The 15,756-nt window shown below is 45.3% G+C and overlaps 1 protein-coding gene across 2 annotated transcripts in view; it reads right to left on the bottom strand.

The window, feature by feature from the left end:
* DEPTOR (DEP domain containing MTOR interacting protein) overlaps positions 1-15,132 on the bottom strand; it is a 75,103-nt gene extending 59,971 nt beyond the window's left edge. Inside the window, exons 1-2 of one of the 2 annotated variants that reach the window (XM_084511459.1) lie at positions 15,001-15,132; positions 14,496-14,591 (exon numbers count right to left, since the gene is read on the bottom strand). In XM_084511459.1, the coding sequence (XP_084367585.1) occupies positions 14,496-14,581 (86 nt within the window). In that variant the 5' untranslated portion in view covers positions 14,582-14,591; positions 15,001-15,132. Of the gene's footprint in view, positions 1-14,495; positions 14,687-15,000 lie in introns of those variants that run through there. The other variant, XM_084511460.1, reaches the window with a different exon arrangement.
* Between the last annotated feature and the right edge of the window lie 624 nt (positions 15,133-15,756).

The raw sequence follows: 15,756 nt of genomic DNA, 5'->3' as shown, positions 1-15,756 counted from the left end.
AAACATGAAATCACTGATCAGGTGGCCAACACCCCTCTGGGTGGGGGTTCCACAGGTCTATCATTTTCTGAGGTGAAATAATGATTTTTTGCCTGGAAAGATGTGCTGTGTACAGCCTTCAGACTGCAACGAAATGTCACAATACCAGTCCACTGGATGTCTTCCCCAGCCACTATATGTTTAAGGAAATTTTTCTTTCCATATTTATTGTGTTTCTCCTGAACAGTTTACGCAATCCCCTTTTCTTCCTCCTTTGCTCCAGTAATGTGTTTCCCCAGAGTACTGCTGTTCCTGGCCTCATACAAACTCAGATGTTCCATATTCATCAGAAAAGGAAGCAACATGAAGCACAAACATATTTCATGAGAAATTATGTAGAATACACTGTTTCAGCTGGTGTTGATTTACAGATTTAACAAAAGAGAAAAAAATCATATGCAGTTCTTAATATATTAGTTTGGAGCAGCTCTAGCCCCTCTGCAGCCAAACAGAGTGAATGCAAGCAATTATCTTGCAAACACCACTGTCTGATTCATTAGAGTAGGCCCACAGGATAGCATTTGGAAAAAACACTACTTTATAGAAAGCCAAAATAACTGGATTTCCCCCCATTACGAAATATTTTGAAGGATCCAGGCCTTGCAGCATTGTGATAAAGCAAAACAGTAAAACAGTACAAAGAGAAAGCATCACATCTCATTGCTTTGTGCATGTTTAATGTAATTATTAAAAAATAATAATAAAATCAGGATAATGATAGTGCACATGACTGATCTATTAGTATACCCTTCACCACATCTGTAAGGGCAAAGGAATACATCTCTTCACCTTCCAAACAGATTATCAGATGAGGCATGCCTCTCCAAGGGAAGAAAGCGTTAACAGCTCTAGTACCCTCCCTCCTTCCCTTACAGTGATTGTAATTCTATTTTCCACATGCAAAGCTGGAGCCATGGGACTGTGGAAAGATTGGGATCTATTTATGCACACAAATAAACAGCCGAATTGGGCACTTTGCACCACGTCTATGTGAGATGATCTGAGAGCACTCTAACTACTTGTCTCATCACCATGCAGGCAGTGAGAAAGGAGAAGCAGGTGGTTTGCCCTGGCATTACTGTTCCACTCGTAATGCCAACATGACATAGCCAGAGTGATTTCTGGCACTGAAGTGATCGACCAGCCTTCCAGCATGCATTACTCTGTACACAACCCCCATTCTTTTCTCTATTCTCATCCTTTGAGCACTGATATAAAACCTGAGTACAGCCTAAGTACATGTATTTTGTTTCTAATCCTAGTTTCTAACCCCGAGTTCTTCATATATTCTTTGTATTCACTTCAGAAAGCTCTCTTGGCAGTGGCGTGAGTTGCAATGTTGGCCCCTCATTAATCTCACGTGATCTGAGGAAAAAGTTCTGGTCTGACTTAAGACAGCGTGGTCAATGGAACCACGTTCTCACCTTCACATTCATCATTAAAATCCAGTTTTGGAAATCAACAGATTTCAAAGGTTCTTGGCAATTCATTTGGAAATAGGTATATTTCTAGTCCTTAAATTTGCCTGAAAAGCTGGACACAGGGAAAGAAGTGGTACTGTCAACCACCACAGCTGTTGTACAAACCAACCTAGCTGATGTTGCACTGAAGAAGGTTAGGAATTATTCTCACAAGCCCTCCCACCAGCACAACTGAGTGGATAATGACCGCTGGTTATCAGCCAGTAACAAAACCTTGATAGTATCAGTCACCACAGCTAAAATCGTATGACATGACACCATGTCTTCACAAAATAGAGAATAATTCAGGTTGGAAGGGAGGTCTGGAGGTCATCTGGTCCAACCTTCATTCAAAGCAAGTCAGGTTAGTATGTAAGTTACATATGTGTAAATCTTAGGTCAAGTCATAAGTTGAGTCAAGACTTGAATATCTCTAAAAATGGAGACTCCAGAGCTTCTCCAGGCCCCTATTCCATTTTTTGACTTATCCTCATGGTGATTATTTTTTTCCAGTTGTCTAATTAGACATTCCCATGCAAACTGGGCTCACTGCCTCTTGTCCTATCCCTGTGCACCTTGAGGTGGACTCTCCCTGTCTTTCCTACATTCATTCATTTACATAGGTAAATATATAATAATTCTCCAAATTGTACAATTTCTTTTGGAATTTGTGCATCATAACAGTACTTTTAGCTTCTTCACAACAATCTTGCTCTGTTTCCGCTGACCGAGCACCAAAATAGCAATTTAAGCAAGGAATTACACATTCCACATCCTACTAAAAATAGATTAATTTCAGCTAGAGGAAAGTATAAGTTAATTACCTCCTGAGCATCAGGAAACAATCAACAGCTTTCTATTATATCACTGTGATTTCTAAGCTATACAATTTTACACTTCTGCAGAAAAGGATGTGTGATTATCAAGAGAAGGATCTTTTCTGCAAGAAAGGAAAGGAAATTGTTCTCCTGCAGACAATCAACACTATAAATAATGCTTTGCTAGTATCTTTTCAGAAGTCATTTCCTTTATTTGCGATCCTAACGTTGAGTGATGTGTTGGCCACGTGCTGTCAGATTCTCTTCTCAAAGTGGATCTGCGTAATTGTTGGACTCTCTTTCCTCAGACAAGCTCTCACAACGTCAGCTTCCTGTGAATATTCTCGCAGCACTCATTTGAATTAAATTAAAAATCATTGTTTTTATGAACCATGTTGTAATTATGCCTCAAGTTTGGTGTGCCTGCTACATCAGAGCTGAGAACGGTTTGTGAAAACACAAAGGAATACGCAGGCCTGCTGTAAGCAGCCCCAGTGCTTTGAAGACACGGGTAACAATGTGAAGACCAACAGATCTGACAGAGGAAGGCTTCTTTTAACTGCTGCCAATAAACGCATTTGACCCAATATGCAAGAAAGTGGTGCAAACACAGAGCCAGCAGATTGTACAACAATTCAGCTGAAAAATAATGGGAACATTATGGCAATATACCAGTTTTGGCAATAGCTCTTAGCAAGAGAAGTGGTGAAATAAACACACAGAAAACCCAACGACTCAAGGTGAAAGACCTCTGTGCTAGATGGCAGCTGTGCTACTGAGGATGGGAGAATCTCCCCAAGCCAAGTAGATTTTATAAGATCCATAAAAGATAAATATGATAATGTGAGTCCTGCTTACAAGCAGAAGAACTTTGGTCTCTGCAGATTTCTCCTGCAATGCACCTCTAGGACAGCTACAACTCTCCCCCAGAAAGTTCAAATTCTCTTCCGAGTTCTCCTTCCCTATTATCTTATACCTCAAGGCTTGTTCTGTGCTCTGCCCTCGACAAACATTGTCTTGTCTGGCTCTTATCTGGCTGGAATGCCCTTGGAAAGATAATTTCCTCAGCTCTTCATCTCAATCACATTGCCCATTTCCCTGATTCCTTGCACTGCCTCCTCCTCCTCTTCTGTCACATCAGACATTATATTACTGTGCTTATCTTCACTTTCAAGCTTCCACCTTTGCTATCACCATCTCTCAGGCACTGTTGGCTTTTGCTCTCACTGGCCATCTAGCTCCAGCTTTGCCACTACGTTTTAAACCTTCAACCAAGCAGCTTTGTGCCTGTTGCCTCAATACACTCTCACCCAACCATCCACAGAGCTATCTGGATGTAGTCCCACAAATCCTGCCCAGCATTGCTGTCATCTCCACCAAAAACCTTGACAACTAAGCAGGTGGTGTGCTGAAGCTGCAGTTCTGTCACAATGACCAGCACTGATTCAAAACAATCATGTTGTCTTCTGGGCCGGTATTCATTTGCTATCTCTTTGTTTTACACTTGGACTATAGAGAATTTGGGAGCAAGGCCATCTTTCCATCTGCTGCATAGTGCCTTGCAATGCTCTGGGATGTGATCTTGGGGATCCCCGCTATAGAAGGGTTCTTTATTCTTTGTACTACTGAAAACCAGCAGCATGACTTTGGGCAGCCCACTAATGAGACAGGCCAAAAGGTACATTGTCCATCCAACCAGCAGCATATCATGCCCAGGGGATGTCTGTCAGCTGCAGGCTTATGTATAAAGTATGTGGATCAGGTATGAAATCTCTCATGTCCAACAAAAGTTATGACAAAACAGCTAGAGAAGCTGAGACTACACAGTCTTGAAGTATATTAAGTTTTAATTGTAAGAGGGGTCTACTACCAGGGACTGCACAGTTGTTGTTTTTCTTTTGTCAGTATAAAGATAGGAAAATACAGTCCCACTGTGATTTCAGGTACATCTCCAGGTTCTTTTGGAAATGAAAGCTCTGTGCAGCCTCTCAGGTTGGTGGGATGTAAGCTCACCCTGCCTCATAACCCACAGGAGTGTCCCATGGGCTCCCAGTCCTACCAGAGCAGCATCCCAGCTCTGGGCACAGAACTGAAGCTATACTCTAACAGGCAGATGGATCCATCCAACATCTCCGCCACCAGAAGGAGAAGGCCTTATTCCCCTTTTTTCTTCCTCTTTACTCTTTCTTTCTCCTCCATTTATCATCATTGTACAGTCCCAATCTCCCCCTTGTGCTGGCTCTGGCCCTCTCTGTGAATCATTTCAACTCACTAACCAGGCAGGAAACAATCTTTGCTCCTTGTTCAGTCACTTTTCTGCCAAGCCATTAAGTTAAATGCACTCAGGGAGAGGTTTGATGAGTTCTGGAGATGGCACAAGGTAAATAGAAGACAGATAGCTGGGGAACAAAAGACAAAAAGGGTGAAAAGGGTCCCCTGGTCTGACACAGCTGTATCATGGTGCAACCCCATGAGAAGTCTATTGGACTGTGGGGTCTTTGGAGCTCCTCACCCCTGGCCACAGGCCAGCTTTCTCTTTGCACTGTCATTGGCATTAGCGTGACACCACTGTAACCTGGCTGAGCTCCCCAGACTGCTCACCATGGAGTGAGATAAGCACTAAAGCAGGTCCACCAGCAAAGCAGAAGCACAGCTCCCCTGCCCTTTTCTGCTGCAGCAGCCAGACACACCAGCAAATGCTGCTGTAGGATCCACAGCATGACTGATAGCCCCTGGTGCTCTATGTAAGCCATAAAGCTCTCCTCTGCCTGCAAATCCCTGTGCCATAGTTGTGATACCCCATGTAATCACCCACACTGCTGCAAGGAAATGAAGAATTACAGCCTCACTATGCAAAAACCAGCTTCCACGTTTACTCTGAATTAGCAAGCACAATCAGGCATATTTTTTAATTATTTGTAAATGCACCTTTGAGATCTGAATGCACTTACTGGATTGAGGCACTCATAAGAAACAAATGATGAAGACTGTAAAATTACAGGGCTGGTAATTAAGATGGAGGTTGCACTCTGCAGCAGCACTGTCAGAGGTAGCACTGTGGTGTGCTGGCCATATAAACTGCACTGCCCAAATTTCAAAACGTATGAAATGCACATATCAGTGTTTGCCCCTATTCGTGCACTACACACTGACAGGAACACAGAAGGAAAAGTAGAAACCTTGAACAAGAAATAAACAGGTAGTTGCTGGGCCTACCCTGTAACACATGCATCAGGCTTTAAACCCAACCTTATTTTTACAGTCTTCTATTGGAGTTGGGAGTTTGAGGTGGGAATCAAGCAAATATCTGACCCACATTGTGTGTAGGAAAATTAGGCACTGAGAGGGTGGCCAAGCAAACCAGCAGCAGCTGCTGCCCTGTGCCACACGTCCCTGACCAGGCATTTCTGTCTGGTTCCCTCACGGGCACCGGCCTGACCACAGGCTGGGTCTGTTAAGAGAGTTAAACTTTTCTCCCCTGGCTTCAGCTGATGCAGTTCCCTGAACTTCTGATCCCGTGAATGCCAGCAAGAAGTGCAAGGGAAGCGATAAGAGTAGGGCAGCAGCAGCCTGCAGTTGGATCTGCTGTATCAGAAAACCACAGCCTTAAACCGTAGCAGGGTGAAACGGTGTAAGTCTGTTCCTCCGCCCGTACTTCTCCAGAAAGGGCTTTTTTGTGGTCATGTGGTAAATCGGTTTGTAAAACTGACCCAACTGAAATATCACCCATCAGAAAGCCCTGCTGATCACTGCCTTGGTGCAGGCCACCCTGTGGTGTTGGTTCAGAGATGCTTAAGCCAAAGGAAGGGAAGCACCAAGCAGGGAACCAGCAGGCAGAAAGAAATAAGATAGTGGTGACCCCTGCTTTCGTTGGCAATACCAGCTTGAAATTTTAGCCTTCATTATTTGCCTCTCTCCACATCTGTAGCTGCAGAGCTGTACCATGAAGCAGGGCCTAGCTAAGGAATGAAAAAATAGATGTCAGCAGTAGGAGAGATGAGATTACTGCTGCCTGAGGAGGCTCCTCTGACCTCACAGGTTTCGCCAGAGCCCGAGTGAGCCTGTGGGTTATCTTGTCCCTTTCTTTCAGCTCCCATGCAACTTATTCTCTCTACGCATCAGCATTTTCCAAAAATGAAGGAGCATAGCTGTACATTGTTATCACAGAATCACAGAACTGTAGGGGTTGGAAGGGACCTCCAGAGATCATCGGGTCCAACCCCCCTGCCAGAGCAGGTTCCCTAGAGAAGGCTGCCCAGGTAGGCGTCCAGATGGGCCTTGAATATCTCCAGAGAAGGAGACTCCACAACCTCCCTGGGCAGCCTGTCCCAGTGCTCTGTCACCCTCACCGTGAAGAAGCTCTTTCGCATGTTGGTGTGGAGCTTCCTGTGATCCATTTTGTGGCCATTGCCCCTAAATACACTTCCACTATATGTTATATTATACTTCCACTCCCAGTGTAGAGCACTCTCCTGGCAGTGCAGGTTTAAATATTCTAGCTTTCTTTAACCCAAAACTCATTGTTATTCTTCCTGCTGCAAGGAACAAAGGCATATTCACAATGCAGTCATTTCTCCTTAAGGCCACAAGAAAAATGTAAGGCAAAGGTCAAATCCCCAAACCATTACAAAAAAAAAAAAAAAAAAAAAAGTTGATATTTACAAAACTGATTAAGAATTCCTTCTCAGCTGTCCTTCTGCTGGCTGGCTGAGGCAAACTGCCTTCATAAAACTGTCTCACCATTATCTTTGCGGTACTAATAGTCTTAGTCAAACCACTGTAAGTAAGGATCCTTGTGACATTTTGCCTGAACAGGTTTAAGCTGTATTTAAATCCAATGGTTTACACATCAAAATTATTTAAAATATGTGGTTTACATGTCCTGCTCTTGGTTAAAGAAGAAAAACAATAGGCCGTGGCTACCATGAAGTGTGTGCTTCACCCAGTGAATGCCCATGGTTCTGCTGAGATCTCCAGCTTTGTAGCTCCTGTCATTATTTTAGCACCTCAGTGCAGTTTCTCTTGAGATTGTTTCTGTACTTTGTTTTCTGTGGCATTTTTATGGAGACTATTCTTCTTTCAAGCCCAGGTACAAATACCAAACCTGCTTATTTCTCATTTTTTTCTTATGACAACTTTCATTCCCTTTGCCAGTTCTTCATCAGTTTAACCTCTCCCCACAAAAGTTTGAGTATTCAAGCCCTGTATTCAAGCCTTGCCTTCAACACAAAAAAAATTATCTTCTAGTCAGCAGAAGTGCTCATGCAAACATGTGATGCCAGGAAGAAGGAGGCAAAAAGAGCTAACCACAATACAAGGGTTACAAATATTAAAAAAAAAAAAAAAAAGTGGCAAGAAGGGTCTAGCTTTTTAGAAGGGACTATCCATTTCTCAGAGCAGACCCTAACCTTTTGGTACCACCCAGGCCAGTGCCTGGATGCTTGGCTATGGGGATACAGAAGCCAATGCCAGGATCTCAGCTGGACTGTGAAGAAGGTAACTTGTGCTGCTGTGACAGCACCCTTCAAGTTCTTTAATTTTACATCAAAGAAGGCACGGAAATTCAAAAATGCTTACAATTCAGAAAGTACTGGCAGCTACAGATAAAAGAAATACCTCTCAGTTAACTCAAGATGCACAGGTTGCTGCCTGCTTCTTGTCCAATTCTCCATGAGGGAAAGCTGGCTGACCTCCCTCCTGGCTTCAGCCTGGGCTCTCACCCAGCAGTGGGACTTTGGAGGGGGAAAAGAGTATGTCCTTTCCTGAACACCATGCCCAGAGCTCCCTGCCATCCCATCCCAGCACACACTGTGTAACCTCTGCATCCCCAGAGATTATTTTTCTCTGCACTTTGGGAATGTCACTCGTGGGTTCCATGTCTGCTGCAAGAAACTGCCAACCAGCTGTGGCCAAGATTTGTGTCGCAAGGGCTTTATCTTTCCTCTGAGCACACAGTGCCTGCCCCTGCAGGGACTTGATAAATAGTTTGAATTCCTAGGCGCTATCACTACACAAATAGTAAATAATAACACCAAGCGATAGGAGCATTTCTCTGTCACGTTGCCAGCCTATGGCCACTGCCCCCACAGGAGCAGGGGTTGTGTAGTAAGTGCAGGATACGGCAAAGCCAGGTTGCCTGGGGCATATTAATCCTGCCCTCCCTGCATCAATATCAGAGCAGTTTCCTTCACCTGTTCATAGGCAGCTCCTCTAATCTAAAATAAATAAAACCCGCTCTTGCACATGGTTCAAATACAGTACCCTTGGCTTGCCTGCTGATCTCTGCTAACCTGAGACAAAAGTTAATGATTCACTCCCCCTGGAATGGAATACATCAAATATACAGCAGCAGCCACTCTTACAACATCCGCCTTACTGTGGACATAGAGCAAGAGATCGCTGTTTGCACATGCATCATTAACTGCTTTAACTCTGAGCTGTGTTCCAGGAGAGCTGCTGACTGGAGTGGCTCAATTAGCAACAGAGCTTAAGGGAAAGACCTGAGCAAACGGAAGCCTTACGTCTGGATTTCCAGAAATGCTGAATAACCAAAAATTTTACTGGAGAATACGAGAAATGGAGATTCCTGGCACTTGAACCATATGCATATATATATATATCATATATGTAGATATATATACATACATATATAAGCATGCACACATGCTTGATTAAAATTCCTTATATTCCTTATATATATATTATATATATATTATATTATATCTTATATTCCTTGTATATATACATATATATATATATATATATATATATATATATAAAACCATATATATATATATATATGGGAATATATATTCCCATATATATATGGGAATATATATGTATATATATAAGGAATATAAGGAATATATGGGGATATATATATATATATATATATATATATATATATGGGGCCTGATATCATCAAAATTAGCACAAATGGGCAACATTTCAAAGACATGAGAAGGTGCTTCAGGTATCAAAGATTCTAGAAAAAAAAAAAAAAATATCCATTTGAAAAATATCATGCTGTTTAAAAAATTACAATTAATTTACATTAGGCAAAATGCATAATTAAAAGTGTTGTGATAGCACAGAGATAGCAGGAAACTTCTTGGTGTCAAAGCACTTAATTTCACGACCTTCCTGACCTTCTCTTTGAAACCTTTTCTTTCAGCGTATTGCTCTGGTGGAATTTCACAGAGAAGACTGCCAATTTTTTGCTTGCTTGATTTTTGGAAAACAAATTAACGAAGGTGAAATTATTTGGGCAGAAAGCTTTGAAGCACTTCATTCCACAAAGATCTGATGATATAACCTCCTGTGTCCTATCTGCCCTCAAGTCAGCAGACATGAGCCTTCTCGAGTGAGACAAATGAGAAATATTTTGTTAGGGTTAGTTTTGAGGCCAATCATTAAGCTCTTTGCTAATGGAAATGCAGCTACTGGTGGAGAGCTAAGGTAGCTGCAGGAACATGGTGCAGGTGGGAGAAAAGCACATACAACATTGGATTGGCTTAGGCAGATCACAGAATCTAATCTTAATGAATTCTGTCTAAAAATACCGTATAAGTTTGTTTAATATCTGAAGACTGGTCTGGACCTGACTGCAGAGGAAGTGACCTCTAGGCAATTCTGCATCTTAAATCCTCACGTTCCTTTTAGTGCACAAGACCACACAGTTGCAGATGTGCATCACTACGATGTTGATATACATGTAGTTTCAAGCACAGTGACAGCACTAAACAAATTGTGTAGCTATATGATTAATACTGATATGATTAACTTCTGTGTTATAGCAATACATTAAAGGCATGGTTCTCTTGACTGCATTTCTCTTACTGCTATGCACCATGGGTGTTTTGCATCTTGGAATGCCAATGAACTTTTGAACCCTTCTGCAGTGAAAAAGGTTGACTATTTACTGCTCAGAATAAGAAAAAAATTTATGGACCTGTAGGCGCTATCATACTGGAGAAGTTAATGACTGTGAAAGTCATGCACTCCGATTTATTAAGAAGTTTTCTTAAAGCGATAATATTCCTGAAGTGGGACCCTTGGAACACCAGTGAAAACTGGTTCTGGCTTTTCTCAGCTTCAAAACCTACAGCTCTTCACCACATAAAACCTCTTCTGTAAAATGGAAGTCCTATACAAATTCTGATAATAAGGCAAACAAGTTTCTGTTAAACCCTTATCTTACATTTTGTCTTTCCAGGAAGAATGTAAGAAGAAAAGATTTTAAAGCATACTGAGTATACTGTACACTTCCCTAACCAAAAGCAAAGGAGATGAGAAACTATAAGTCTTACTTGCAGGAAGTCATTGGCTCTTTTTAAAAGTTTCCTAATTATTTACTAAAGCACTTAACAGAAGTGTGAATTGGGAAAGGTGTTGCTTCTCATACAGGCTGGTATCCAAAAATCTGCAGAGAAGAAACATTAAATGTCATTGAAGATAAACCTACTTCTGAGACCTGCATCATACATCCAATGGCAATTTCTGGTATACATAAATAATTAAATAAATAAATAGAAATAAAAAACAAGTGCCCTTTTAATAGTGCTGTTTGGTCAACCGAAGCCTGAAGACGCCCTGGATGACTAGGCACATTTTCTGTGAGAAACGAGGGACTCTTGGAAGACATAACAGATTTCAGTGACAATCTGGCATCGAGAAGCAATTAGCAGATGAGTGAGATATCAGACAACCATGACTTGTAAGACAGGCAGCCAGCAAGTATATCAAAACATGCCTGTTGAAACTGCTCTTGGTTGCCAGCTGTAACCAAGTTTATGCTCAAACTCCAACAGTGAGACTTCAATCCTTCCGCCGACCAGTGCCGGAGTGGGCACAGCGTGTTGCCTTCTGCTGGGAGGGAAATGAACGGGGAATTGCCCTGCTTCAGATAAAATTCCTCCTGACTTCAGTAGTGCCGCTGTACATCCCAGCTGTTACACACCTGTGACCAGTCAAAGTACCAGGGCTGTGACACTTCCCTTAGTGCACACCCATCGGGAATCTCCAGGGCGTTCACTCCCTGGGGTTGCACTTGGGCAGGTGTCTGAAGGCAAGGACTCAGTGGGATGGAGGCTTCCAAGCCCCATGCTCCTCCTGAGCACAAGTTTCTGCAGAGTAGAGGTCCTTACGGGTCACTTGTAACCTCTGGAGGACATCTTCATCACAGCCATCCTCTAAAGGACGAGATCACCACTGAATAGCTGAAGGGTTTTCGAAAACACAGCATAATATGGACACAATAGCACAGCAGAATAGGGACAAAAACTTATTTGGGTCTGTGGAAGCTCCCAGAGGGTCCCTTCTGAAGTGCCACACTGCTGAGATCAGGGAGTCTTCAGCTTTGTTTCACAGCCATCTGTCCAACAATTAAAAGGCCTGACAAGAGCCAAGCTTCAGAAGTCCTTGCTTTTAAAAATATGTTCCCATTAACGAAAAGGAAGAGCTGGTTAGGTATTTGCTTAGCCAGATACTGCCTTTAGAGGCAGAGGACCCTGCTAGATATTAGAATTTATCGTATTAGCTAACATGGAGCTCTGAGTCCAGCTTATTTTCCCATAAAAAATGCCACCAGGATTTACACCACAGCCTCATCTCCCACAAACAGCTAATGACCAAAGCTGGTGCATGAAAGCCTCATGCCAGCACCAGGCACTGCTACAATGCCTCCAGCCCATGCTGCATGAAGAGATCCCAGCCAGGGGGGCACAGACACACAGCAAACAGGCCACGGGAATGGGGCAGCACACGAGGCCGGGGCAATAGGAACGTTGTAGGGAATTTTAATCAAGCAGCCACCCTAAGCATCCGGGTTTAGACACATGCTATTTGGTCTACTACAAGAGAGCTTTCAATACTGATATTTTCTTGGTTCTGTGTAAGCAACACCGTGCTCGCAGTCTCATCTTACACTTTTCCTCCCAAGCTGTGTTCATCTTGCAGCACGGACACTTGCCCGCGTGCACTTTCACCCAAATGCACACGCAATCACCTGTCCCCCCGCATCACTCCCGCTCAGGGCTTAGCGAGCACGTGCAAGCATCACTAAGAATAGAGCACAGTACGTTTCCTTGAGTGCATGGGCGTGTTGGTTTTCTAGCATCTGTTTGTCTGCCCCAGAGGCTTCTGAGATAGCTGGTCTTTGATCCTGAAAACCTCCCATGGTTTCATTTGCCATTAACAATTATAGCCTTATTTTGGACAGAAAAAGGGGAATTTTAAGACATGGTCAGCTAAGACTTGCATAGTAGCCAGTTTTCTCTTATATTTTGCAGCTTTTATTGTCTGAAAAACTGAAGAAAACCAACCCTTTGTACAGAGCATCCCAACAGAGGAACAGAACCAGAATTAGGGGAAGAGAGATGATGTAGGGTGCATCCTACAGCTCGGTCCTTCCAGAATGGGAGATCCTGCTCCTTCTCCACCACCTCCTCTCCTTCCTCCTGGCTCCCCATGCCCACCACCTATCTTCTGTGGATGTTGGCAGCCATCAGATCAGCAAACTAGCCTGCCTGCCAGGTGGCCACATCAGATCCTCCCCTGGAAAGGTGTGAGAAGTATGCAAGCTGGCGGTGTGTGGGAGGTGGCACTGCAGAGCCAGGAGTGGGCAGCAGGAAGAGGGAAAGGGGGAGAGCAGATCTCCCCTTTTGGCAGCAGTGCGTGGGATGAGCTGCTCACGAAACCACAGTCCAAGGAGACTTCCTACGTATTTTTGAAGGAATGGCCACAGGTAACTTCATGGGTCGGGGAATAATTGTGTCTGTCGATTATCCTGCCCAAAAATAGCCCCATGTTTTATTACTTTAATAAATACAGTGACAAATGACATCCCTAATTGTGATGCTAATGAGCTGATTGTAGGAGCCAGATTTGTTGCAGTTCCTCAGTCTGCTCCTTAGGGGAAGATTGCAAAGCTTCTGCTTTTATATTTAACTACAAGAAACACAGAAAGACTTAAACTGACCTTACTAGCAGGTTTTTTGTATTAAAACTGAACAGTCAGCATTTAATGAGATAAACTAGAAACAGTGGGATTCTCACCAGGCACTTTGACAAACAACTCAGCACTAAGTCCACCCTGCAGAGCCAGCATGCCGATACATCCTTTCACCCAAGGTTTCATTTCAAGCTACTTTGATGAAAAATCGGAAGCTTGGAGGAGGCTCTGGTGTGTACTGGAGCCAGACCACAAAGATGCTTACTGCCTGACCACGGGTATCACTGGTGTGTACCACAAGGTGCCTGTGGTGCTTTCCATGGAGATGCCACCAGTAACAACATCAGTGTCTGCACTAGGAGCAAGGATGGCATCTTCCAAATCAAGCAGCGTTTCTATCGTTTTGCAGTGTTTGTCTGGCACCCGAGCAAAACATTTAAAGGAAAGTAAAGCAAAAGCTACTGATAAAATATGTTTACAATCTCTTTCTAGTGACACACACAGCACACGATAACAACGGGCTTTTTCCTCCTGAATCACAAGACGCTGCACCAGCGAACCGAACGGCTGAACATCTCTTTTCCCCTCCGTAGTGCACGGGTACAGATGGCACACTAAACACACCACAGAAATTACAAATTAACTGAGTCAGGCATTTCTGTTAACAGTTTCCGTGCTGCGCACAGCTCCGGGCGTGCAGCACCGAGCGCTGCTGCCGGCGGTGCCGGCGGGGATCCCCTTGCACCCGCTGGGGTGCAGGGCAGCGGGGGAGCAGAGAGCAGCCCTGTGGGGCATGGGTGTTATGGGACCACCAGAGAAAAGCAGGGGTGGTGTGGGACCACCGGAGAAATGCAGGAGTGGTGTGGGACCACTGCAGAGGTGCAGGGATGGTGCGGGACCACCGCAGAGGGACAGGGACGGTGCGGGACCACCGGAGAAACACAGGGGTGATGCGGAACCACCGCAGAAGTGCAGCGGCAGCATTTGACTCGTGATTTGGGTTTTCCTCCCTCCCCACTCCCCATTTCTCCCAGGCTGGGCTGCCGGCAGAAGGTGACCCCGAGGTGGGGGTGTCCAGCAGCAGCCCCCCGAGCCCCTCCGCTGACAGGGCGGCCCCCGGGATCCTGCAGGCAGCAGGGCAGGTGCTGGACTGCCGGACCTCCCCCGTCTCCCCCCTTTTGGGGACGCCCCCCCCGGCACCGGGGAAGGGGACAGGGCGCCTCTTACCGCAGCTGCTCGCCGGTGAGCAGGACCTCGGCCATGTGCTCCAGCTCCGCCGCTTTCTGCTGCATGCTGCTCATGCCCTCCTCCATCGCCGCCGGCCTAAGGGCACAGCACCAGGGCTTCAGCGCCGGGTCCCCGCAGCCCCCAGCCCCCTGTCCCCACCTGCAGGGGACAGGCAGGTCGCCGTCTCGCCTGGCTCCCCCCCCGGCAGTCCCTACACACACACACACACACACACACACCCAGCCCGCCCCGCTTTCCGTGTTATTGTGTCACGGGCGGGGAGAGAAAACGCAAAGGCAGCAGCGTCCCCCCCCGGCTGTCACACGGCGGGGGAGCCGCGGCTTCGTCCCCACAGCAAAGGGGACGGGCCCAGGGGGCTGCCAGCACACCCACGGGGAGCCCCCGAGCCCGGTTTGGCCCCTCAGGGGGCGATGCAGCCCCCCAGGATTAGCCCCATGTGGGTTGCTGACAGGACTTCCCCCCCCCCCCCTCCTGCTCGCCTCACCTCTTTGTCCCTCGGGCGGCGGAGGGGGAAAAGCCCTGAGGGGGATGAGGAGAATTTGCTGTCAGAATTCAGTCCCGGCGGTGGGAAGGCAAGTGGCAGGTCGTGAGCACCGCCGGTCAACATTTCTGAGAGAAAAATAAATAAATGAAGCACGCCGGGATGGACCAAAGTCCTGGATCGCTCGCCTCCTGCACGCCTTCACACACTGCGTGTGCATGGAAAATTTGCATGTGTTCGTATTACTGTCATCATTTCAAGACCATGACTACAGTTTCAGAACCAAAAATTAGGAGGGAACCAAATGGACCTGGTACAAATCAGGCTGGAAACAAAGAGGAGGAGGTGGCTCTATGCACAGCCCGCAGGAGACTGGGAGCATTTATTAGCAAAGGAGGCTCTGGGTATACAAGAACAGACTTGCAGTCAAGGAAAAAATGGACAAGTACTTGGAAAAGAAATGTACAGAGGGTTAGTAAGCAGACAGCAGCCACATCCAGCTCAGGAAATTCTCTGTGCTAAAAATAATTGAAAGCTAGGCAAAGTTTCATGTATGCTTTTTCTGCTGTTCCCTAACAACTGCTAAAGCCACTTGTGAGATGAGCACTGGACCAGATGGACCTTTGGTTCAACCCCGTGTTGTCATTTCAGTGAACGTCTTATCATCTCTGAAAGACCCCAGTGATCTGTGGATGGCAAAGGGAGCAAACCTGAATCTGCCTTTGTGCCATCTGTGGGATGGGCCAGGGAGGGAGGACA

Source organism: Aythya ferina, assembly GCF_964211825.1.
Source record: "Aythya ferina genome assembly, chromosome: 2".
Classification (NCBI taxonomy): Eukaryota; Metazoa; Chordata; class Aves; order Anseriformes; family Anatidae; genus Aythya; species Aythya ferina.
This window is presented reverse-complemented; position numbering and strand designations above follow the sequence as displayed.